Here is a 24,251-nt window from a genome sequence, read left to right on the forward strand (position 1 = left end):
GAGAACTGTGCGGTGCGACAGCAGCTCCGTCTGGGAATCTGCTAGAATCAGCCAGTCGTCCAGATAATTCAGTATGCGCAGCCCCTGACTTCGCAGGGGAGCGAGCGCTGTATCCATGCACTTCGTGAACGTACGGGGTGCTAAGGATAGGCCGAACGGGAGAACGGCATACTGGTAAACTTGGCCCTCGAAGGCGAAACGTAGGAATGGCCTGTGATGAGGGTTTATCTGGATCTGAAAATAGGCGTCTTTCAGGTCTAGAGAGATGAACCAGTCCCCCTGGCGGACGTGCGCGAGGAGTTTCCTGACTGTGAGCATTTTGAACGGTCTCTTCATGAGCGCTTTGTTCAAAGCCCTGAGATCTAAGATCGGCCTGAGGCCGCCGTCTTTCTTGGGGACCAGAAAGTAACGGCCGTAAAACCCCGACTCGGTCATAGATGGCGGGACTCTCTCTATAGCGCCCTTCTGCAGTAGCTTGGCTATTTCTAAGCGAAGCGTGTTCATAGCAGCCGGGCTGACAGTGGATTCGAGCCGCACGCGCGAGCGTGGCGGGCGGCGACGAAACTGTAATCGATAACCATTCTTTATTATGCTTAAAACCCACGGGGAGATGCCGGGGATGGCTTCCCACGCTTTGTAGCATACGGCTAGTGGTTGAATGGCGATATCGCCCTGATTGCTGCACATTGCGGGCTGGACACTGGGTGTGGGCTCGCTTATAATGTGGAAGGCAACGGGACTTACACTCAGAGAGGAGTTTAAGGGCCTTGAGACAGAGCGGGCAGAGGGGGGACACGCGCACGGGCTCGTGGGCGTGCTTATGTTCTCTGCTGCTGGAGCGGAAAGTGCACGCTCCGTGAGAATGGGCTCTGCGAGAGACCCTGGGCATAAAGTGCTTGTGTGTGTACGTGAGCACATGGTTGTGGGCACATTTTTTACACTTGAGGCTTTTATGCTCTTTTTGTGAACTCTCTGGGTAGCCGTGAAAACGGCTTTTAGTCGCTCGCAAGCGGGCAGGGAAACCGGCTTGTTTGTGGCGGTAAACACTACTGTAGTCAGCGGTGAGACGGGGACTAACAGAGGGCGAAGCTTTGACGGTGGTCCGGCCGCAGCGGGAGAACGCCGTCTTTTTCTCAGCTGTGCTAGGCAGACTTCTGTTGATCAGGCTTCAGCGTGATCTTGGGTCGAGGCCCCCGGGGAGGAGGCTGTCTGCGGCGGCTGTCTGAGCGAGAGCGAGGGCGGCCGCCCTGTCTACGCTGGGGCTGCTGAGCTTGCTGAGGCGGGCGCTGCTGTGTGGTTCTGGCAGGCGGCTCGTGAGAACGGCCCGTCGAAGAACTCGAGCGGCGGGGCAGGAACAAGTTCATGGCCTGAGTCGCTTTTTGAACCTCGGAGAAGCGGTCAACGATGCCCGTGACGGCGGATCCGAAGAGCCCGGTAGGGGAAATGGGCGCGTTGAGGAACGCGGCTCGTTCTGACTCTCCCATGTCGGTAAGCGTGAGCCATAAGTGTCTCTCAGCGACACAGAGGGCGGCCATGCATCTCCCTAGAGCTTGTGCGGCGGCTTTAGTGGCGCGAAGGGAAAGATCCGTAGCGCTTCTCAGATCCGAAAGGACGGGCGGTTGCCTCCCGCTGCTCGCCATTTCACACAAGATGTCGCTCTGGAGCACCTGGAGGACAGACATCGAATGCAGCGCTGAAGCGGCCTGACCGGCGGCAGAATAGGCGCGGGCATGAAAGTTAGAGGTCGCTCTGCACGCTTTAGAGGGAAGCGTATGAGCAGACCGCCATCTAGCAGAGGGCGGGCAGAGATGAGCGGCGACCGAGTCCTCGACGGGTGGCATGGCAGTATAACCCTTCTCGGCAGCTCCGTCCACTGAGCGCAGCGAAGCGGACACATCAGAGCGATTACGGGCCGAGAGAGGAGCATTCCAGGACTTCGTGAGCTCGCTGTGAAGCTCCGGCAGGAAGGGTGCAGCCCGGCTGCAGGCGGGGGCCGGACGCCGGTGCAGGAACTTTCCATCCATGCGGTTCGGTGGTTGCTCAGGGGGAGGAGACCACTCGAGACCCAGGCGGCTAACGGCCTGAGAAAGGAGGCGCGTTAGTTCCTCCTCGATGCCGGCGCGGGTCCCCGCAGACTCTCTCGTCGATGAGCCGATCGACGACCAATCCTCGCTGTCCGAAGCGTGCAGCGAACAAGAGTCCTTCTCATCCGCGGTGTCCTCGGAGGCGACAGAGCGGCCACTCGGCGGCAACTGTAAGTCCGGCAGGGGCGGAGAGGGAGAGCGGTCGGTGGGCGGCGGCGGCCACATGGATCCGCAGAGGGCTCCGGCGGCCTCTGGGAGCGGCGTTTCTTCTTCCGCGGCGAAGTTAGAGGCGGCGCTGGAGCGGTTTTGACCGCCTGTAGTCGAGCCCGCAGGGTTGACAGCGGCAGGTCCTCGCAGTGGTCGCATCCTCCGTTGGCGAGGGCGAGTTCTGCGTGATCCACTCCGAGGCAGAGAGCGCAGATGGGGTGGCGGTCTCCATCCTCGAGCGGAGAGCGGCAAGAGCCGCAGGAATTACGAGGCATCTTTAAAAAGACGCTCGTGCTCTTTTAGGAATAATCAAGAAAAAGGATACGCGTCGGATGGCGCTAGCTTGCTGGGCGGCTGAAGGTGGCAGACGGCCGGCTTCCTCAGACTCCGGAGCTCGCTAGACGGTGCCTTCTCAACGACGGCGGCTTCTTCCCAGAACAGCGGATGCGTGTAGCTCGCTGAAATGAACAGAATCGACGAACGAGCTGGGAGAGCGACCTTTATACACTGTAGCCACGCCCCTTTTGGCGGGCTGTGACGCAGTAAGCGAGCGCCGTCCGCTCATTGGCCGCGGACTCAGCGCCGCTCTCCCATAGGTTCGTGCATTCTCTCTGAGCGAACCAATGAGCCGCTAGCTAGCCCGCTCATGGTCTGCCTCAGAAGAGACTGCGTTGACAATGATTACAAAATTATGGAATAATTTTTTGGCTTCAACTTCTCAGCAAAGATGAATCTTTCCCGTAGCGTAGCGAGCTAGCTTACGCAATACGAGAGAACCTCTCGTAAGAGAACTAGGTATACTAGTACTTTTTAGGGTCGCATCTTGTGATGTCATGTCCCGTTTTTGGATTGTTTAGATGTATTTGGTCTCTCTTGATTTGGTGCCCAAGAAACATTTATTATTATTATTATTATTATTGAAAACAGCTATCTTTATTATGAAAAGAAACCATAGCATTTATTTGAAATGTACATATTTTGTGACACTAGTAATGTCTTACTGTCACTTTTGATCGATTAAGGGCCGATCCAAGATGAAAAAACGTAATTGCTTCAAAAAAAAACAGTAGTGTATTTGTGCATGACACTAGTGTTTGTGTACACGACACGTGACGAAAAAGTGCATGCAATATTCATCTGTGTGCAAATATAAAATGACAATCTCACACCTTCTAAGTAAATCACAAAAATACAGAGAGGAAATGCTACACAACTAGTCTTCTCAAACAGGTAACTTTCATTGGGACTGAGAGAGAGTATTGCAGACTTAATTATTCGGTTAAGATTAAATGAATTGGTAAAATAACTGTCAGTTATGTCCAAAATAACTGCATTAATCTATTCCGAATCCACTGATAACAACAGCTGAGCCCACCAAGTGCAACTATATCCAAACAAAACTGCATTCAAACAGAAAAGTATTTAAAACTGTTACTTAATGATTGAATTAATAGATATTTGTCTCAGATTCCAAGGAAAAGGCAATAAAGGTCATAATATCAACAAGGTTTCACCCCACCATTAACTGTATGCGCTTATTCCAATAAGAATGTTTTAGCAAAACCACAGACATAGATCCTTCTATTGTTTGAGGCTAAACCAAAACAGAATCATCTAACAGCAATAAAGCAGCAGTTGCGAGCCATTCAGAGACTGCAGCTTGGCAAAAACAGCTGGGCTTTTTGCCAGCGGTGCTATAGCTCATTTTCATTTCTCTTTGAAGGTGATTACCACCATTGTGTATGGATCTCTTCCCCTCCTCCCAATTCCATCTTATTTCCCTTCATATGTAGATGAAGAAAGATTCACACACACTGATGTTGATGTACACATGAACACAGCCATGTAAAAATAAGGGACCTTTCAAACTCAGTCAGCTTTGTGTGTAACTTGGGTGTGTAGCTGTTAATCTAAAATTACCTGACAGATTTGGTGTAAACCAAGTGACAACATCTCTAAAATAAACTTGAAGAGCTAAATCACAGAATTACACAGAAAGTCCAGCTCATTCTTAAACGACCCCCTCTGCTGGTCTGTTGGCAAAAATATATATATATTTTTTTTCCAAACCAATTGAGATTCTAGAGATTTGTCAGCTACTTCTTTTCAGTTTACAGGCAGTATTTATGCATCAATAATCTCCATCATCAATGTATAAATTACAAGATATTCCCATTAGTAAAAAAACTAGTTGCTGTGGGCAAATCACAATCTCTTTTCCACAAGGCCCGCCAGCACCAGTGCCAAATACCCTGTTCTTTTCCACAGAGACAGTACCATGTGCCAACCAGCATGCCAAATGCAGCTCAGGGGTATCAGCTATCATAACGACACGACAGGCCTAACCTTTAGAGCTCTGCTCAGAGTGAAGGGCAAGGAGCACAGGCTGAGACTCTCCACTCATCATATGGATGTCTGTCTGTGTAAACAGTCAATCCATTTAATAGTACTTAGAGCTATTATGAACAGCAGAATTCGGGAGTGAACGACACACCGCTTCAAGTTAAAATTAAGTCAAATTTACAACAGCAAAAAAATCCATCTGTGGAACATCTGTCCAATGCTCGGCCCAGGACACTAAACTGATATTGTTAAGTATTCTGTGTGTGTGTGTGTGTGTGTATTTTGTTGTTATTGTTTGGTTAAGATTAAATGAATTGGTCAAATAACTGCATTAATCTATTCCGAATCCACTGATAACAACAGCTGAGCCCACCAAGTGCAACTATATCCAAACAAAACTGCATTCAAAAAGAAAAGTACTAAACACTGTTACTTAATGATTGGATTGAGAGCAATTTGTCTCAGATTCCCAGGAAAAGACAATAAAGGTCATAATATCAACATGGTTTCACTCAACCATTAGCTGTATGAACTGATTAAAGGATAATTCAGTAAACGACAGCAACAAGGAAAATGCTACATTGAGGGTTCCCACCCCTTTTTACAAATTTTACAATATTAGTTCCTAATGAGTACTGGATAAAACTTTAAAGATGAAGATTTATAGATACATACATAGTAGATAACACAACATTGCAGAGGTTAAAAACGTCTATTTGCTATAGAAATTCCCATGACTTTACAATTTCACGCCAAAATACTCAGCAGAAACAAATAATACATACTATTGCACGTATAGGTAAACAAATCGCCCCACACTGGACGTACAGTAGCCGCTGCTGCAGATGCATGTCGTTGAGAGCATGTCTCAACATGCAAAAACAAGGGTGGTGGTGAGGGGGATGGAGGCTGCAAAATAATCGTGTCAGCGTTTTTTTTTTTCGCTGCCACAAGCAATGTGCACCAACAATGATCAATTCTAGGTAAAACTACTGACCTAAGACAGACCTGAGTTGAGTGACTATGCAGACAGAAGCTATACATTTTCCTCAAAAAACATATACTGAGGAACACAAATGCATACGTTAGAACGCATGCGCTGCTTCGCTATAAACATCTTAAGCCATGGCTGCATGTTTCACGATGTCTTCGTCTTTAATAACAGTAACTAAGCGCGTACCCGATGAATTAATACACATTTTGGATCACCGCAACACAATAATGTGAAGAGCACAATAGGTCTATATCGGATGCATTGAAGTTTGAATACAAGGAAAGGAAAGCGTGTTCGGCACACTGGGCGTTTAAATCCGCGCGGCTGTAGCCGGTCGCTGCTGCTGCACGCGAGTTGTTTACCATCACTAGCGCGCCCACTAAATCTGTTAAGAGCGCGTGGTCGCGGGAAATCTTTCGCCCATTCCAAGACACCAAAATTTCAATTTCTGCACACTTTCACGAGAAAACAGAAAAGCTCTTTGCCGATAAATAACAAATAGAATGTCCATAACAGCCAAGACGAGTAACCAACCTCAGATTTTAACCTCAATCTGTTCAAAAACAAACAACTTTGATAAGTTATTTTATCGTTATCATCGCAATAAGGAAAGCAACGGCGATATTAGTTAAATACACACACATAGTTAACTTACAGTAGCCATGACTCACTGTCAAGAGGAAACGAGGGAGCATCTAGAATAGAGCTAATTAGGATGGAGAGCTTTCGATTCCATGCTCCAACACTCACTTATTGGCAATTATTGGTTCAGACAGACTTACCAGATTGAGTTCTTTATTTTTAGCTGCAAAGCATTCGCCTCAGTCCCTTGCAATCCTTGAACCGCGGAAGGTAAAGGTCCGACCCCAGGACCAGACTGCTGCTGCTGGTCATCAGCCATCACGATGCGACTCTGTTGAGACGAGGATGGGGATCTAAAAAGTAGGCCTTAACCTGAACCTGGATAATGCAGCTTTCCTCCGTATATAGTACATCACGATCACTGCCTGTTGATTTCACTGAAAAATCGGACTCGGCTCTAATACATCACGTTGGTAATTCATGGTTTGTGGTTGCAGCTGAGGTCACTATCCCTGCGCGTGCATCAGGAGCAAGGAAACACTTCGAGCTGCAGCAGGTTCAAAGTCAGACACTAACACTACCTACCTAGTAGCTCACTGGCGACCACTGGGGAAGCTGCTGCTGCTGGGACCGCGCATGCGCATTGCGCCACCAGCGGAAACCCACACGAGGGTGCTGCAGCGAGTTCATTTAGTTCAGACTATGATCATCACTCATGTTCTAAAGCATAACTGGCTGTCAGTAAGGATTGATAATATCCCTCTCATTGTTTTACAAGTTTCCTGTCATATTCGATTGTTTGTCTTTTTATCATAAAGAATTCACCCTGGCCTGGAGGTTGTGTTGACATTTCCTGTCATGTATTGCCATAAATAAATGAATAAATACAATATCAAATGATCTGAAATACACCCTATACTTATTTTATCTTTTATTTATTGCCACGTAAATTAAGTGGGCATGAACAATGACGTTTTTTTAAGAAACGGGTTTTAAAAAAAGCATGTGTAAAAATAATGAAAGGGATACGCAAAAATCAGGTCAGCATTTACTCACCCTAATGTTGTTTCAAACCTGTATATATTTTTTTCTTTCTGTTGAACACAAAGGAAGATATTACGTTAATCAAACAGCTTGACTTCCATTGTATTTTTCCTACAAAGCCCTTCAACTGTTTACTAACATCATTCACTCCATCTTCTTTTGTGTTCAACAGAAGTAAGAAACTCATACAGGTTTTGAACAACATGAGGGTGAGAGTAAGTGATGACAATTTTGGGGTGAACTATCCTTTTAAATGCCTCACACGAAAAGCTAAGGGAGAAACTGTTGCTTAGCAACGGCGTCTCGCCTCTAACAAAAATGGCCGACCGCAGATCCAGACCCGCGATACCTCCTGTAAGTCTAAAGAAATACAACTCTTTAATCTTCGTTTCTAGTTGTTCCATATTATTTACAGTTTTGCCTAAAATACTCTTTTTTTTATTAAAATAAAAAGATCTACGTTTTTCACTTTAAATTAAGAAAAGCCGTAAGAAGTAATAAAGAAAGTGGTATTTTGAGTGCGGAGAAAGATTAATATTCGCAAATCGCAATATACTGATACTTTCTGTCTAACTTACTCAGTTAAAAAAGCCTCAAACGTCTTACTCAGAAAGGCCTTTCAGACCCACACCTCAGAGCAGGCCTTCATCTGCTCCTTCAAAGAAACCACCACAAATGGACCTCTTAGCTAAAGAGGAGGAATACAAGTATGGGTTTAGTACTTAAATGCACATTAGTTAACATAATACGTTGCTTTGTATGTAGACTGCATAACAGGTGCTATAAAGAATTTACATGAGAACATGGTATCATAAATATCTAACTGCTTGCAACTCTGATACTCTTCAGGCGTCTCAATGCAGAGCTAGAGGCCAAAACAGCAGAACTTGTTCGGGAAGCAGAGAAAGTTATGGTAAGAGTTGACAAAAGTGTGAATGTGAAAAAAAGCAAATGATTTTGAAAGATCTGAGATAATATGGTCTGTAATTTTTATTGTGTATAGCTTATAGTAGCCTATGTTATGTCATATGTATGACATTGACCCAGACATTGACACTGTATGTTTGTGATTGTGTTTTTCAGAGGGATCAAAATGAGGTACTCTCTAAACCAATCTCCTCCCACCTCTCCATTGATACTGACTGTCATTTTGAGGTTTCTGGGTAATGGCTCTCACAACAATTTGACATGAGCATAAGCAACATAATTTGCTGTTTGCAAGCATAACATTGTGTTTGTCTTATTAGGACTATAACAAAAGAAACAACGTCTAAGCAGCCCACTACGGTACATCACAAATATCAAATGAATAAGTGCAAATGAGGATTACATACAAGACCACATTACTGACTGGAACCCATTTCTGTTATGTTTTGCAGATCATGAAAAACAAGAACTTCTCTGTAAAATCTTCAAAGACAAATAAGCCAGGTTCAGGAAATAGAAAGAACCCTCAGTAAGTGTATCCTCAAAGTTTTTATTATTATAAAATAATAATAAAAACATTTATTGTATATCATGAAATGCTATGAACCCGAATGATTTTTGGTCTTTGTGGTAGTGTCAACAGAAAAGCACCACACACTGTAGTTGATGATGTTGCTATCCCTGAAGACCTTGGGGATTTCTCACTTGCTAAGACAATCAGCATAATTGAGAACAGGGTTAGTGATGATCTCACTGAGGAACACTTGCAGGATGACATCATGCCCAGTGCTGGAGATGAGATGGGCGCAGGTTGGTTAAAAATACCAAATATGTTTAAATACTGAATTTCTTGTGCTTGTTATACTTTTTGCATTTTGACTTGTGCATTCATTTCATTTTTACAGAAGCTCAGATCAGATTTTTGAAGGCTAAACTTCGAGTAATGCAGGAAGAATTAAACAGACTCTCATATGAATCCAACAAGAAGGTAAGCACTTTGAGATGTGTTCAAGGTTGGTTAATCTATTCAGTCAGGTAAACTTACTCTGGCTCAAAATCCCTTTTGTGAAGGATGATGAAAACAGCACTTTATGCAGCAAACTGAAGGACGTGGAGGAGGAAAGGGCAAGATTGCAGAGGACAACAAATGTCCAACAGACTCAGGTTGAGAAGCAAAGAGTTTTAGCTGAAGAATCCAGTCGGAAGTGTGAAGGTCTGCAACAGCAAGTGGTAGCACTGCAAAAGGTACTTGAATTGTTGGGAAAATATTATTCAAAATTCTACTGAAACAATCCACAATCTACGGGAATTTATTGAAGTTACGATTCTGACAGAACAAGTGTTTCTGACGGAAATGTTTTTTTTTTTTTTAACCTCGACTCAATTCCTAAAGGAAAGTATAACATATTTGTCTTAATTCCAGTTAATCAAAGCTGTGCCAGGATCCAGAGCCGTGGAATCCTTGGCATGGGCTCTTTAACCTGATTAGTCCTCTGTGTAAAGTGAGACTGTGCCACAGCTGCTCAGAGTGCAGAGCACACTGCACTTGAACTTCTGGGACAGATATCTTTGGAACTCACTCTTTCCCTTATGATAGGGTCATGGAAATTTAATGATGATAGAGAATAACAGTATAACCAGAGAGAAATTAAAATCAGAATGGGCCATATTGCTTAAAAAAACACCCATTCACTGTCATCTTACTTTAGACTTATTGCATGTACATGTTTGGGTAGGTTAGGGTTAAATATCCCCCCTGGAGGCGTGGGTTCGAATCCCACTTCTGACAAACCTAACCTTTGAAGTGGGTGGTGATTGGTGATGAAGCGCAGTGGTTAAGACACATGCCTTTGGTGTGAGAGACCCAGGTTTGAATCCATTGTGAGACACCAATGCGTCCCTGAGCAAGACACTTAACCCCTAGTTGCTCCAGAGGCGTGCGACCTCTGACATATGTAGCAATTATAAGTAGCTAGCTTTGGATAAAAGGGTCATCTAAATGAATAAATGTAAAAGCTTTCCTTAGGCCTTACAAAGATCCAAGTCATTTACTCACCTTCATGTGATTCCAAATCTGTAAGACTTTCATTCATCTTCGAAACCCAATTGAAGATATTTTTTACGAAAATCTGAGAGCTTTCTATCCCTGCGTTGACAGCTACGCAACTACCACTTTAATGCTCCAAAAAGTTCATAAAGAGATTGTAAAACTAACACCAAAATTAGCAGTTTGGTCCAAATTTTCTGAAGAGGACAGAATTTTTGGGTGAACTAACCCTTTAATATGAATATAATTGGGACACCTGCATCTGCAAACAAAATCTGCACAGTGTTTTCTTCAGTTATACGTAAATGCCTGTGTCCGTCCAATCTAGGAGTTGGAAAGCATGAAGAGATCCCATAAGCAGGCAGCCAATACACACAGTGCAACAGAGGTGCGGTTGAACAGAGCTCTAGAGGAGGTTGAGAAGACTAAAACTCAGCTCAACAAACTCAAACAGAGCAGTAAGGTAATGAACTCGTATAAACCAGCATGAAATAAAACAAAGTGTTGTCTATTGCAGTTTTTTGTGCAACAAAACCTTGAGTGAACTGGCAGCACATCTACTACAGAAGTATTTCAAATTTAGAAGGCATTTTTATTCATTTTACTTCTTCGCTTGTGCTCTCTCTTTTTTTTTTTTTTTTTTTTTTACCATACCGAAGGATTCAACCAGTCAGGAGCACCAGAAGATTGAAACCTTACAAGCCGAGAACAGAAAGCTGGAGAGGCAAAATGCTGAGCTCATCATTGGTTTTAAAAAGCAACTTAAGCTTATAGATATTTTAAAAAGACAGAAGGTAAGAAATCGGTATCTTTGCAACTGAAACTGTCATTTCCAAATACAGTAATATCATATCACACTAACTAACTTGGTTTCTGCTGTATTTTTGAAAGATGCATTTTGAAGCGGCCAAGCTGTTGTCCTTCACTGAAGAGGAGTTCATGAAAGCTTTGGATTGGGGAAAGGATGGAATCTCGTAGGTTTCTATTTTGTACTTTGTAAATAGATGACTGCAAAGAGTTTGCATTTCAAAAGCTTATTCATTGTTTAACAATCTTCAAATTTCAATAAATAATAATATGCTGAATTTCATGACAGTCAGTGTTTATCAACCCTGCCACAATAATTCAATTATTTACATCATTGCCATCTAGTGGTGAACACTGAAATCACAACATCTATCCAAATTTGACTTTTCATTTGAACTTTTAATCAATTGTTGTTGTTATTTGTATGTATACACTGATCAAACATATTGTATTCCTGCTAGTAAATAACTGCTTTATTCAGGGTATGGGCCAAACCCACTCTTCTTCTTCATTAGTAGTCCACTGAAGGAAGTGTGACCATTCTGGTGAACTCCTCATAATGAACATGTCCATCACGTCCAACATTAGCCTCTTTAAAAAGCTGATCCACTGAAAAACAATGCACAGTTACAACACATTCATTCTGTCTAATAGTGCTAATATACTGGGATCTGACTGGAATTTTAGAAAATCGAAAAAAATAAAATGTATTTCTAAATTCCTCAAACAAGATACACCTCTAAAAATGTTTCATAATATAATGTAATTTTAAATCAATCCAGACCCTGACATAAAAAAAAATAAAAAAACTTGTTTTGATTAGCTCTGATCTTTGAATAAATCAACATAAACCCAACCAGAAGGATCCAAGATGATTTATACCTTCTTTTTCAGTGAGCTTTTCTCCCAAGCCAGTGAGTTTAGCCCTTAACTCAGATGCCAGAATGTAGCCCTTCTTGTGTTTGTCTGTCATGCGCATAGCCTCCAGAATTTCAGTCTTAGGATCCTCCTGTTGCATCTGTCTGTGCATCATGGTTAGAAATGTAGAAAAGTCCAGCTCCCCTGTCTTATCTGTGGTGAAGATATAGCAGATACTAACATTAAAGGAAGCAAACACAATTAAATATTGGATATTTTACTTCAGCTTTTGTCTGATTCCAGTACTCAACATGCAGCTCTTATACTAGCTATAAAAATCAAATATGGCATAACTAAATATCTGATTGTTAATTAAAGTTGTGTGTGTGTGTGTGTGCGCGCACACGTGTTGTCATTAGCACTACATTTGACATTAGCCACAGGTAGCACAAGGAAGCTGAAAGTAGACAAGACATAGTCACAATTCAATGGCATGTTAATCATGAGGTCTGACAAAAAGTTACCTATTTTGTGGACTTGCAGATGTCTATCCACTTCATTAAATGTGGGACTTGTACCCAAACAGCGCATGACAGTAATAAGGTCTTTGGCTTCAATTTTCCCCTTTCGCTTCTTGTCATAAAGCGAGAAACATTCTTTGAACTCTACATGAGAACATACCAAATAACAGTGAAAAACAATTCCACATTTTCTCATTGCTCATAAATGTACTGTACATGTTTGTTTGTTTTTTTAAAAAATAACAATTTAGTTTATTTTGCTATATTCATGAATTTACATTACACACTTTCTTTCTGTGTAACACAGCTTACCATCAATCTGAGTTTGTGTTAAGAATTTTGCCTGTAAAGGTTTAAAAAAAGATGTTGGAAAAAAAACAGCAATCGAATGAAAATAACATTAAAGAGAATAACATCATCAAACTCACCATGTTTCGTCTGTTCAGGGAAAGAGTCACTCCCTCTGGATTACCTGTAGGAACTAAAGTCCACTGCAGTTTTGACGTAACTGATAGCCTCGTTGTCATAGGAACATTGATATAGGATCCAACTATCATGTTATATTGTCTGTTACAGTAGGTGGAGCTCATGATCACACTCACTGAATCACTAAAACGTATATTTAGGGAGAACACCTTTTATTTGGATAAAACACCGACATAAAGTAAAACATTTTACAGTAAGCCACAATGATGAAATGTTTTTATTTCAATATAGCAAAATGACAAACATAGCACTGTATAGTTTACAAGGAATAACACTGGAACTTAAGGGGTCATGAACTGTATTTTTTTTTAATTGTACAGTGTTCTCTGAGATACAAATATAATGTTATCAAGATTTTTTTAACATAAAAATACATCCTAGTTTAGAGGTAATAGGCAGTTTAAAAGTTATTTCTTGTCCTGTTTTTTTACCCTGTCTTTCGATTACTCAGTTTTGAGGTGTGCCACATTCATGACTTGGTAGCAAAGGCCCAAGTATGATTGGGTAACAGTTTAACATATTAAAATACTTTTGAACGTGCCCGCCATTACACTGTGGAATTGTTTTGAAAATTTCTTATGTTAAAAATATCTCGTTACATAGTTGAAACATTTGCCAACAATGTTGAACATTTATGTGCATTATATGCTTTATAAGACTTGGTTGTATGAAGTTCAAAGTTTAAGTACTTCGAGTTACCACAGTTGACAAATGATAACTTTTTCTGTGTATCGCATTAATGGAATTATGTTTATATATATATAGTTATTTATTTATCCTCACGGAAAATTGTTCTGCACCTACAGCACGCCTGATACATATATACAAAGACAATTTTACATGACAGGATACAACATTCCCTCACCCCAACCACCCCCCTCCCTCATCTCCACCACACCCCTACACATATCAGGACAAAAGACTCAAAGAAACCTAATTAAAGTGCTATTAGTGCTATTTAAAGTGCTAGATAGTGCTATGTAAAGTGCAGTCCTACAGGTAAATTCTTGTTCATCAGAGTGATGCTAGTTGGGATAAATGATTTACTGGCTCGATTTGTCTGGAAATAAGGTAACCTAAACCTTCTCCCTGATGGCAACAGCTCGTATGCCCGGTATAAGGGATGTGACGTATCTTTATTAATAGCTATACCTTTCTTCAACACTCTTCTTTCACAGGTAATAGCCATACTGTCTAGTTTATGCCCCGCACCTTACTGGCCAGGTTAACTATCTTGCTCAATCTATTTTTGTTGGTCACTGACAAAGAGAAATACCATGCAACGCAACAGAAAAGTAGCATGCTCTCCACAGATGAGTGATAAAAAAGTAACATCATATCTCTGTCCACTCTAAACTGTCTCAGTATTCTGTTCTGGCCAATGCGTAGCTGAGCAAAGGTTTAACAGATAGCGTACAACTTGAAGAAAAGGAACTCCAGAAAGCAGTGTTTATAACTTTAGTGACTTTACTGATGGTTCACTTCTCAATATTCTTTCTGTAAAACTATGAACAAGAAAAGAAATATGAATGAACATTATGTTCACATCTACATACACATCCAGCTTAACATTACAGTTCGATTTTGTACATAGTTACTTTTACATAATTTTAAGTAATATAGACAGAGAAGTAATATTTAAATGAGATTATATACAAATAGAAGAGAAACTAGCATGTCAGTACACTCAAACATAACATGTTACCAATAACACGAATCAAGTGAGCTTATAACAAAAATATAGAAATAATCTCGATCTAATTATCCTTAAACATTTTAAATCCCTAACTAGTAAAAAAAAGCACTTACAGACATATATTTCCGAGGTTTAAACGATGGAATCAATAGCCGATTGAAACTGCGTGCACGTTGTACTCGACTACATTCACTGAGGGAAACCGAAACTAAACTATAAAACACAAAGTGCAGTACCTTAAATGTCCAGAAGGAGGCGGAAAGGAAACACGGCTAGACATAAGTAACAGCACACTCCCCGCCTGGTATAATAAATTATTATACCACTATTTATCTTCTTATGCCTTCCCCGGCAGGAGTAGGATTAGCTCTGAGACAGGCCTTAAATAAACCTTTGCAGATTCTTCTTTAATTATCTTTACCTCCACCTTCCTCACTTTATCGTCACTACTGCGTATGGTTTTCACGATGAGTCCAATCGGCCACTCATTTCGTTTCACATTTGAGTCCTTAAGCAAGACAACATCACCTTCTTCAAGATCTCGCCTTTTCTCAGTCCATTTCCTCCGTACTTGCAATGTTGCAAGATAGTCTCTCCTCCAAGCCTTCCAGAAAGCATCTGCCAAACACTGAACCTGTCTCCATTCTTTCTTGTAGAGGTCCTTCACATTAAAGTCCCCAAGAGGTGCTGGTATAGTGCTAGCCTTTTGGGTGAGAAGCATTGCTGGGGACAGAACTTCCAGTGAGTCAGGATCAGAGGAAATAGGAAGTAAAGGTCTAGCATTCATTATTGCCATGACCTCTGACATGAGAGTAGTCAAAACCTCATGGGTAAGACGGGAAAGACCGTTTCTTAGCAGCAATGCATCCAGAATGCGTCTTGCTATGTTGATCATTCTTTCCCAAGCTCCTCCCATGTGGGAAGAGTGGGGAGCATTAAATGTCCATACACAACCATGCTCCTGTAAGTAACCCTTTAGTTCTGGATCATCGGTCTTGATGTTCAGTTCTCGACAGGCTCCGATGAAATTAGTCCCTCTGTCAGATCTGAAGTGTTTGACTGGTCCTCGAACTGCCAAGAACCGCCTGAGGGCGTTAATGAAACTTGAGGTTGACATGGACTCGATGACTTCCAGGTGGACAGCCCTGGTACTTAAGCAAGAGAAAATGACGACCCATCTTTTGCTCTCAGCACTGCCCCCTCTAGTGCGGCGGGATACTATATTCCATGGCCCAAAAACATCTAGGCCCACATGAGTAAATGGAGGATCCACTTTCACTCTGTCCAAAGGTAAATCTGACATTTTCTGTTCTTCAAATTTTCCTCTTAACTTCCTACAGATAACGCACTGATGGATCACATGATTGATCAGCTTTGTTCCTTTTACAATCCAGAGCCCTGCTGAACGTAGTGCACCGGCAGTTAGATGACGTCCTTGATGTGCCACTTGGTCATGGTAGTGTCTGACCAACAATGTAGATACATGTTGACTCGCTGGAACAATTAGTGGGTGCTTTTCCTGTTCAGACATTTCTGCTGGTTGTAAGCGACCTCCCACTCGAATCAATCCTTCGCTGTCTACAAAGGGAGATAGGTTCTTCAGAGCACTTTGCTGTGAGATTTCCTCACCTTTCTCCAAGCTCTTGAGTTCATCTTTATAGTGCTCTTGCTGCACACATTTAATGATGAAGGTTTTTGCTTGTGTACGCTCAGTCTGAAGACCCTTTTTGCACCAATGCCAGCCTTTGCAATCCCCTGTATTTCCTTCTCGAGAAAATGATTTTGCCACATGGACAAGCATAGCTATGCTTCTTACAAGGGATCTCCACTCTGAAAAGCGCTCAAATCTGTGTGATCCTAGAGATAGTTCTGTCATGGTAGTGACCAAGGTTAGCACCTGAGAGCGAATCTCCTTATCCTCCTCTGGCTTTACAAGCTCAAACGCTTCATTTTCAGGTGTGCCTCCAAGATTAGCCTGATGGAGAAATTCTGGACCAGAGAGCCAGTTAGTGTGAGGTAGGACAGCTGCTGGAATGAATCTGGTACCAAGGTCTGCTGGGTTCTGACCTGAATCAACGTGATGCCACTGTTCTGGCTTTGTGAAACATCTGATTTTCGCCACTCTGTTAGCCACATACATGTAGAACCGTCGAGATGTGTTATAAATGTATCCTAAAACAATTCTGCTGTCAGTGTAGAATTCTACTGCAGTTAAATCCAGATCTAGCTCTTGTTTAATCAGTTCTGCCATCTCCACAGCAAGAACTGCTGCACACAGCTCTAGACGTGGCACTGTGTGAGCGGGGTATGGAGCCAACTTTGATTTGGCCATTACAAACCCAATGTGACATTGACCTTCTGTAGTTACAACCCTAAGGTAAGCAACAGCTGCTATGGCCAAAGTGGAAGCATCAGCAAAAATGATTACCTCTCTCTTGGAAGTGTAGGACATAGAGACTGGTACATAGGGTCTGCGAATCTGAACTTCTTTGAGATCGGTTAAAGACTCTGTCCATGCATTCCATTTCACCTCTTTATCAGCTGGGAGCGGTGTGTCCCAGTCAATCTGCTCTGATGATAGCTCTCTTACCAAGGCTTTACCCTGCATGGTAACAGGGGCAACAAGTCCTAAAGGATCATAGAGACTGTTAACTGTTGAAAGTATGCCCCGTCGCGTAAATGGTTTCACCTCTGTAGATACTTGAAAAGTGAAACAGTCAGTCTCTAAGTTCCAACTCAACCCTAAGCTTCTTTGGAGAGGTAGAGGATCGACATTCAAATCGAGATCCTTCAGGTCATTTGCTCTTTCGGATGGAGGGAATGCTTCCATGACTTGATGACTATTTGACGAAATCTTGTGGAGCTTGATGTTTGACTCAGCCAACATATTTTTAGTGTTTCTCAGGAGACAAATGGCTTCAGCTGCACTGGATACTGAAATCAGGCCATCGTCCACATAAAAGTTTTGATGGACAAACTGTTTGGCTTCTCTACCATGCTCCTCTTCTCCAAACTCAGCTGCTCGTCTCATTCCAAAGATTGCCACAGCTGGAGATGGACTGTTCCCAAAAACATGAACTGTCATTCGGTACTCTGTAATTTCTTTGGACAGATCGTTATCTCTGAACCACAAGAACCTCAAATAGTTTTGATGATCTTCTCTGACCTTGAAGCAGTAGAACATTTGTTCTACATCAGCTGTTACTGCAATCTGCTCCTTACGAAAACGCATCAGGACCCCGAGTAGCTTGTTGTTTAGATCCGGTCCACTAAGAAGTGTGGTATTCAAAGAGATGCCTTCACATGGTGCACTAGAGTCAAAGACGACCCTAATCTTCCCAGGTTTCATAGGGTGGTACACCCCAAATATCGGCAAATACCAGCATTCTTCATCAGGCTTCAGTGGGGGAGCTAGTTCGGCATGTTTGTTGATGAACATGTTTTGCATGAACTCCACAAAGTGCTCAGCCATCTCAGGTTTCTTTTGTAAGGTGCGTTGCAGGGCGTTAAGGCGCTTCATAGCTTGGTCCCGGTTGTTCGGCAGTGGGCTTTTGGGTAAACGGAACGGCAAAGGAGCTACCCAGTGGTTCGACTCATCCATGTACATTTCTCTGTTCATAACATCAAGGAAGATCTCATCTTCAAAAGACAGGGAAGGTTTATTATCATCAGGGGTCCTCTGAAAGACCTTGTCACCCAGGTGATCTGACTGGTAGAGATTATTCGGAGTGCCAAACTGTTCTTTGACCTGAATTCCTTTAGGACAAGGTGAGAAAAAAGAGGTACGTCCATTTTGCAGTATGTTTGTCCTGAAAACGTTTGCAGTCTCGGACTTGTGTACTCCTCCCATACACACTTCTCCCACAATGACCCAGCCTAAGTCAAGGCGCTGAGCATATGGCGTGTTACCTGGTCCATTATACTGTTCCCGAACCTTGTGCACATTTAGGATGTCCCTTCCTAAAAGGAGAAGAATGGGAGCTTTTGCATCATAAGGTGGTATTTTGTCTACCATTGACTTGAGATGAGGGAAGTATTGTGCTATTTCTGGTGTTGGAATTTCATCTCGATCTTCGGGCAACATATTGCATTCTAAGAGAGTGGGAAGTGGCACCTGCGTTTTCCCATCAAGTGAACAAACAATGAAATTGTCTGCTTTCCTTCCCATTGTCTTTGATGAACCAGCACATGTACGAAGAGTATAGGGGAAAGAGCCTCCATTGATCCCAAACAACTCAAAAAAGTCAGACCTTGCTAGAGACCGGTTACTCTGGTCGTCCAGAACCGCATACATCCTCTTAGCCCTTTTAGGACAGTTAAATGGATAAACGTCAACCAGACAGATTTTCGAGCATGATCTAGGTCTGGGAGCTTTGCCACATATTTCCGTGCACTTGGAAGTAACATCAGATGATATATCTCCTTCAGACTCCCCACCCTGCTCTCGTTCTGTTACTGAAGCTTCCTCTGCCCATGGAGCAGGCCCTGGGTGCAATGCAGAGACATGGCGATCACTGTTACACTCTCTACATTTAACAGCTGCCCCACATTCTTTGGCTATGTGTTTTGTGGAACCGCAACATCTGAAGCAGATAGACTGTTCTTTGAGGTAAGTTTTCCTTTCATCCAGGGTCTTTCCTCTAAACCCACGGCACTTTGACAACGGATGCGGCTTATTGTGAATTGGACATTGCTTACTAGGGTCCAAAATCTTTTGTTCTGGGGAGTGGTTGGTTCTGTTTTTTGAAACTGTGTCTAGCACCTCAGTTTTCCTTACTGACACAGGTATTTTGTTGCTGACCCGTGAAAACTTCTCCTGTTTAAGACGACTCTGCATAGATAACAAAAAACTTGGATCATTTCTTATTCTCGCTTGGTCGCTAATGAACCGCACAAAAAAGCCAAATGGTGGAAAAGAGACATGATGATCCTCTTTATACTTAGCTCCATGAGTGATCCATCTTTCCTGCAAATTGAAAGGAAGCTTCTCAATGATAGGATTGACTCCCCTCGCAGTGTCAAGAATTGCTAAACCTGGTAAATGTCCACCTGCCTTAGCAGATTCCAATTCCATAAGCATGTCTCCAAGCTCCCTGAGTCTTTGCCCATCTCTGTTAGAAATGTTTGGAAACTCCTCCAGTTTTCTCAACAGCGCATTCTCAATTACTTCTGGGCTCCCGTAACACTCTTCCAATCGCTGCCAAAGCATGCTGACACCTGCTATAGGATAGTGTGCATGCACCGATCTGATCCGTTTTGCTTGCATGGATGACTCTGGGCCGAGCCATTTTGTGAGAAGGTCGAGCTCTTCTCTGGCTGTTAATCCGAGGTCCTTTGTGACATCTTGAAAAGAGGATTTCCAGGCCCAGTAGTTCTCAGGTTGATCATCGAACTTCACAAGACCAGAACTCACCATCTCTTTTCTTACCATGTAATTAGCTAAATCAGATGTGTATGGCAGGTTAACCATGGGAGCTCTAAAGCTGGGAACAGGAGAAGCTTGAAAGGCAGAACCATGACCATGATCTTCGGCTGTCTGGTTATCCATTGTCTCATGTTTTATTTTTAACTCCTCCATTTCATACGATGGATATACATGTGGAGGTGTTACTGTAGCTTCACAGTGAAGAGGTTTAGCGCTTCTCATTGATGGCTGTAGAATTGGAGTTTCAGGAAACTGATGCTGTTCCATTGTATGTTTCTGAATATACTCTTTAGTACGCTGAGTGCAAACTAAGTTTGTCTCATGGTCCAATTCGTCTATATTTCCATCCTCTATGTCAGCTGCTGCCTCATAAATTGCTGCTTCAGCGGACGCTGCTGTTGCTTCTTTTTGAGATTGTAGCACGAATAGATCTGCTTCTACTTCTGCTTTTTTCCTCATCATAGCTGCTTCCTTTTCTGCATAAGATGCTTTAGCTCGAGCTGCTTCCGCTTTAGCTCGAGCCCGAGTTGCTGCCACACTTGCTGATGACCGGCTCGATCTTTGAGATGACTTGCAGCTAGAAAGTCGTGATCTAATCTCAAAAGCTTCGGATTTGTCTTTCTCATCACTGTGTGACTCCATACTTTCCTTGCTTCTGAAGAGTTGTGCATACAATGATACAATGGCTATGTAGTTCCGCTGTCTTCACCCGCTGTGATCCATGTCTTTTTACTATTCTGTTCTGGCCAATGCGTAGCTGAGCAAAGGTTTAACAGATAGCGTACAACTTGAAGAAAAGGAACTCCAGAAAGCAGTGTTTATAACTTTAGTGACTTTACTGATGGTTCACTTCTCAATATTCTTTCTGTAAAACTATGAACAAGAAAAGAAATATGAATGAACATTATGTTCACATCTACATACACATCCAGCTTAACATTACAGTTCGATTTTGTACATAGTTACTTTTACATAATTTTAAGTAATATAGACAGAGAAGTAATATTTAAATGAGATTATATACAAATAGAAGAGAAACTAGCATGTCAGTACACTCAAACATAACATGTTACCAATAACACGAATCAAGTGAGCTTATAACAAAAATATAGAAATAATCTCGATCTAATTATCCTTAAACATTTTAAATCCCTAACTAGTAAAAAAAAGCACTTACAGACATATATTTCCGAGGTTTAAACGATGGAATCAATAGCCGATTGAAACTGCGTGCACGTTGTACTCGACTACATTCACTGAGGGAAACCGAAACTAAACTATAAAACACAAAGTGCAGTACCTTAAATGTCCAGAAGGAGGCGGAAAGGAAACACGGCTAGACATAAGTAACAGCACACTCCCCGCCTGGTATAATAAATTATTATACCACTATTTATCTTCTTATGCCTTCCCCGGCAGGAGTAGGATTAGCTCTGAGACAGGCCTTAAATAAACCTTTGCAGATTCTTCTTTAATTATCTTTACCTCCACCTTCCTCACTTTATCGTCACTACTGCGTATGGTTTTCACGATGAGTCCAATCGGCCACTCATTTCGTTTCACATTTGAGTCCTTAAGCAAGACAACATCACCTTCTTCAAGATCTCGCCTTTTCTCAGTCCATTTCCTCCGTACTTGCAATGTTGCAAGATAGTCTCTCCTCCAAGCCTTCCAGAAAGCATCTGCCAAACACTGAACCTGTCTCCATTCTTTCTTGTAGAGGTCCTTCACATTAAAGTCCCCAAGAGGTGCTGGTATAGTGCTAGCCTTTTGGGTGAGAAGCATTGCTGGGGACAGAACTTCCAGTGAGTCAGGATCAGAGGAAATAGGAAGTAAAGGTCTAGCATTCATTATTGCCATGACCTCTGACATGAGAGTAGTCAAAACCTCATGGGTAAGACGGGAAAGACCGTTTCTTAGCAGCAATGCATCCAGAATGCGTCTTGCTATGTTGATCATTCTTTCCCAAGCTCCTCCCATGTGGGAAGAGTGGGGAGCATTAAATGTCCATACACAACCATGCTCCTGTAAGTAACCCTTTAGTTCTGGATCATCGGTCTTGATGTTCAGTTCTCGACAGGCTCCGATGAAATTAGTCCCTCTGTCAGATCTGAAGTGTTTGACTGGTCCTCGAACTGCCAAGAACCGCCTGAGGGCGTTAATGAAACTTGAGGTTGACATGGACTCGATGACTTCCAGGTGGACAGCCCTGGTACTTAAGCAAGAGAAAATGACGACCCATCTTTTGCTCTCAGCACTGCCCCCTCTAGTGCGGCGGGATACTATATTCCATGGCCCAAAAACATCTAGGCCCACATGAGTAAATGGAGGATCCACTTTCACTCTGTCCAAAGGTAAATCTGACATTTTCTGTTCTTCAAATTTTCCTCTTAACTTCCTACAGATAACGCACTGATGGATCACATGATTGATCAGCTTTGTTCCTTTTACAATCCAGAGCCCTGCTGAACGTAGTGCACCGGCAGTTAGATGACGTCCTTGATGTGCCACTTGGTCATGGTAGTGTCTGACCAACAATGTAGATACATGTTGACTCGCTGGAACAATTAGTGGGTGCTTTTCCTGTTCAGACATTTCTGCTGGTTGTAAGCGACCTCCCACTCGAATCAATCCTTCGCTGTCTACAAAGGGAGATAGGTTCTTCAGAGCACTTTGCTGTGAGATTTCCTCACCTTTCTCCAAGCTCTTGAGTTCATCTTTATAGTGCTCTTGCTGCACACATTTAATGATGAAGGTTTTTGCTTGTGTACGCTCAGTCTGAAGACCCTTTTTGCACCAATGCCAGCCTTTGCAATCCCCTGTATTTCCTTCTCGAGAAAATGATTTTGCCACATGGACAAGCATAGCTATGCTTCTTACAAGGGATCTCCACTCTGAAAAGCGCTCAAATCTGTGTGATCCTAGAGATAGTTCTGTCATGGTAGTGACCAAGGTTAGCACCTGAGAGCGAATCTCCTTATCCTCCTCTGGCTTTACAAGCTCAAACGCTTCATTTTCAGGTGTGCCTCCAAGATTAGCCTGATGGAGAAATTCTGGACCAGAGAGCCAGTTAGTGTGAGGTAGGACAGCTGCTGGAATGAATCTGGTACCAAGGTCTGCTGGGTTCTGACCTGAATCAACGTGATGCCACTGTTCTGGCTTTGTGAAACATCTGATTTTCGCCACTCTGTTAGCCACATACATGTAGAACCGTCGAGATGTGTTATAAATGTATCCTAAAACAATTCTGCTGTCAGTGTAGAATTCTACTGCAGTTAAATCCAGATCTAGCTCTTGTTTAATCAGTTCTGCCATCTCCACAGCAAGAACTGCTGCACACAGCTCTAGACGTGGCACTGTGTGAGCGGGGTATGGAGCCAACTTTGATTTGGCCATTACAAACCCAATGTGACATTGACCTTCTGTAGTTACAACCCTAAGGTAAGCAACAGCTGCTATGGCCAAAGTGGAAGCATCAGCAAAAATGATTACCTCTCTCTTGGAAGTGTAGGACATAGAGACTGGTACATAGGGTCTGCGAATCTGAACTTCTTTGAGATCGGTTAAAGACTCTGTCCATGCATTCCATTTCACCTCTTTATCAGCTGGGAGCGGTGTGTCCCAGTCAATCTGCTCTGATGATAGCTCTCTTACCAAGGCTTTACCCTGCATGGTAACAGGGGCAACAAGTCCTAAAGGATCATAGAGACTGTTAACTGTTGAAAGTATGCCCCGTCGCGTAAATGGTTTCACCTCTGTAGATACTTGAAAAGTGAAACAGTCAGTCTCTAAGTTCCAACTCAACCCTAAGCTTCTTTGGAGAGGTAGAGGATCGACATTCAAATCGAGATCCTTCAGGTCATTTGCTCTTTCGGATGGAGGGAATGCTTCCATGACTTGATGACTATTTGACGAAATCTTGTGGAGCTTGATGTTTGACTCAGCCAACATATTTTTAGTGTTTCTCAGGAGACAAATGGCTTCAGCTGCACTGGATACTGAAATCAGGCCATCGTCCACATAAAAGTTTTGATGGACAAACTGTTTGGCTTCTCTACCATGCTCCTCTTCTCCAAACTCAGCTGCTCGTCTCATTCCAAAGATTGCCACAGCTGGAGATGGACTGTTCCCAAAAACATGAACTGTCATTCGGTACTCTGTAATTTCTTTGGACAGATCGTTATCTCTGAACCACAAGAACCTCAAATAGTTTTGATGATCTTCTCTGAC

The 24,251-nt window shown here is 42.7% G+C and overlaps 4 protein-coding genes across 5 annotated transcripts in view; 1 reads left to right on the plus strand and 3 right to left on the minus strand.

Annotated features, from left to right (window-relative positions):
- The window catches only part of rfx7a (regulatory factor X7a), a 36,376-nt gene extending 29,553 nt beyond the window's left edge, over positions 1 to 6,823 (minus strand). For both annotated transcript variants that reach the window (XM_089129503.1, XM_089129502.1), the window contains exon 1: positions 6,411 to 6,823. In XM_089129503.1, the coding sequence (XP_088985629.1) occupies positions 6,411 to 6,529 (119 nt within the window). In that variant the 5' untranslated portion in view covers positions 6,530 to 6,823. The remainder of the gene's footprint in view (positions 1 to 6,410) is intronic.
- Positions 6,824 to 7,524: 701 nt separating this feature from the next.
- On the plus strand, positions 7,525 to 11,622 carry tex9 (testis expressed 9). The gene is made up of 12 exons (XM_039688502.2): positions 7,525 to 7,608; positions 7,837 to 7,961; positions 8,104 to 8,167; positions 8,338 to 8,417; positions 8,502 to 8,541; positions 8,634 to 8,710; positions 8,816 to 8,991; positions 9,087 to 9,169; positions 9,253 to 9,426; positions 10,557 to 10,691; positions 10,888 to 11,022; positions 11,120 to 11,622. The coding sequence occupies exons 1-12, from the start codon at positions 7,573 to 7,575 to the stop codon at positions 11,204 to 11,206; spliced, it is 1,212 nt and encodes a 403-aa protein (XP_039544436.2). The 5' UTR covers positions 7,525 to 7,572; the 3' UTR covers positions 11,207 to 11,622.
- Positions 11,414 to 13,644, minus strand: calml4a (calmodulin like 4a). The gene is made up of 5 exons (XM_039688505.2): positions 12,843 to 13,644; positions 12,727 to 12,757; positions 12,418 to 12,558; positions 11,918 to 12,106; positions 11,414 to 11,644 (listed from the first exon to the last, which is right to left on the minus strand). Exons 1-5 carry the CDS (start codon positions 13,002 to 13,004, stop codon positions 11,547 to 11,549), a joined length of 621 nt encoding a protein of 206 aa, XP_039544439.1. The 5' UTR covers positions 13,005 to 13,644; the 3' UTR covers positions 11,414 to 11,546.
- Positions 13,645 to 14,319: 675 nt separating this feature from the next.
- On the minus strand, positions 14,320 to 20,667 carry LOC148998459 (uncharacterized). The gene has a single exon (XM_089129504.1). It carries the CDS (start codon positions 20,661 to 20,663, stop codon positions 14,934 to 14,936), a length of 5,730 nt encoding a protein of 1,909 aa, XP_088985630.1. The 5' UTR covers positions 20,664 to 20,667; the 3' UTR covers positions 14,320 to 14,933.
- Between the last annotated feature and the right edge of the window lie 3,584 nt (positions 20,668 to 24,251).

Source organism: Pimephales promelas, chromosome 1 (genome assembly GCF_988280905.1).
Source record: "Pimephales promelas chromosome 1, fPimPro1.hap1.1, whole genome shotgun sequence".
NCBI lineage: Eukaryota > Metazoa > Chordata > Actinopteri > Cypriniformes > Leuciscidae > Pimephales > Pimephales promelas.

What these genes read in the sequence shown, in the direction of transcription:
- LOC148998459 (XM_089129504.1), bottom strand. Translation starts at nt 20,663, where the DNA reads ATGGAGTCACACAGTGATGAGAAAGACAAATCCGAAGCTTTTGAGATT.
- calml4a (XM_039688505.2), bottom strand. Translation starts at nt 13,004, where the DNA reads ATGAGCTCCACCTACTGTAACAGACAATATAACATGATAGTTGGATCC. An exon ending in TCTGCAAGTCCACAAAATAG is followed by an intron (nt 12,107 to 12,417) that starts GTAACTTTTTGT and finishes TCTTCACCACAG; the next exon opens with ATAAGACAGGGGAGCTGGAC. An exon ending in AAAGCTCACTGAAAAAGAAG is followed by an intron (nt 11,645 to 11,917) that starts GTATAAATCATC and finishes ATTGTTTTTCAG; the next exon opens with TGGATCAGCTTTTTAAAGAG.
- tex9 (XM_039688502.2), top strand. Translation starts at nt 7,573, where the DNA reads ATGGCCGACCGCAGATCCAGACCCGCGATACCTCCT. An exon ending in TGGAGATGAGATGGGCGCAG is followed by an intron (nt 8,992 to 9,086) that starts GTTGGTTAAAAA and finishes TCATTTTTACAG; the next exon opens with AAGCTCAGATCAGATTTTTG. An exon ending in AAGTGGTAGCACTGCAAAAG is followed by an intron (nt 9,427 to 10,556) that starts GTACTTGAATTG and finishes CGTCCAATCTAG; the next exon opens with GAGTTGGAAAGCATGAAGAG.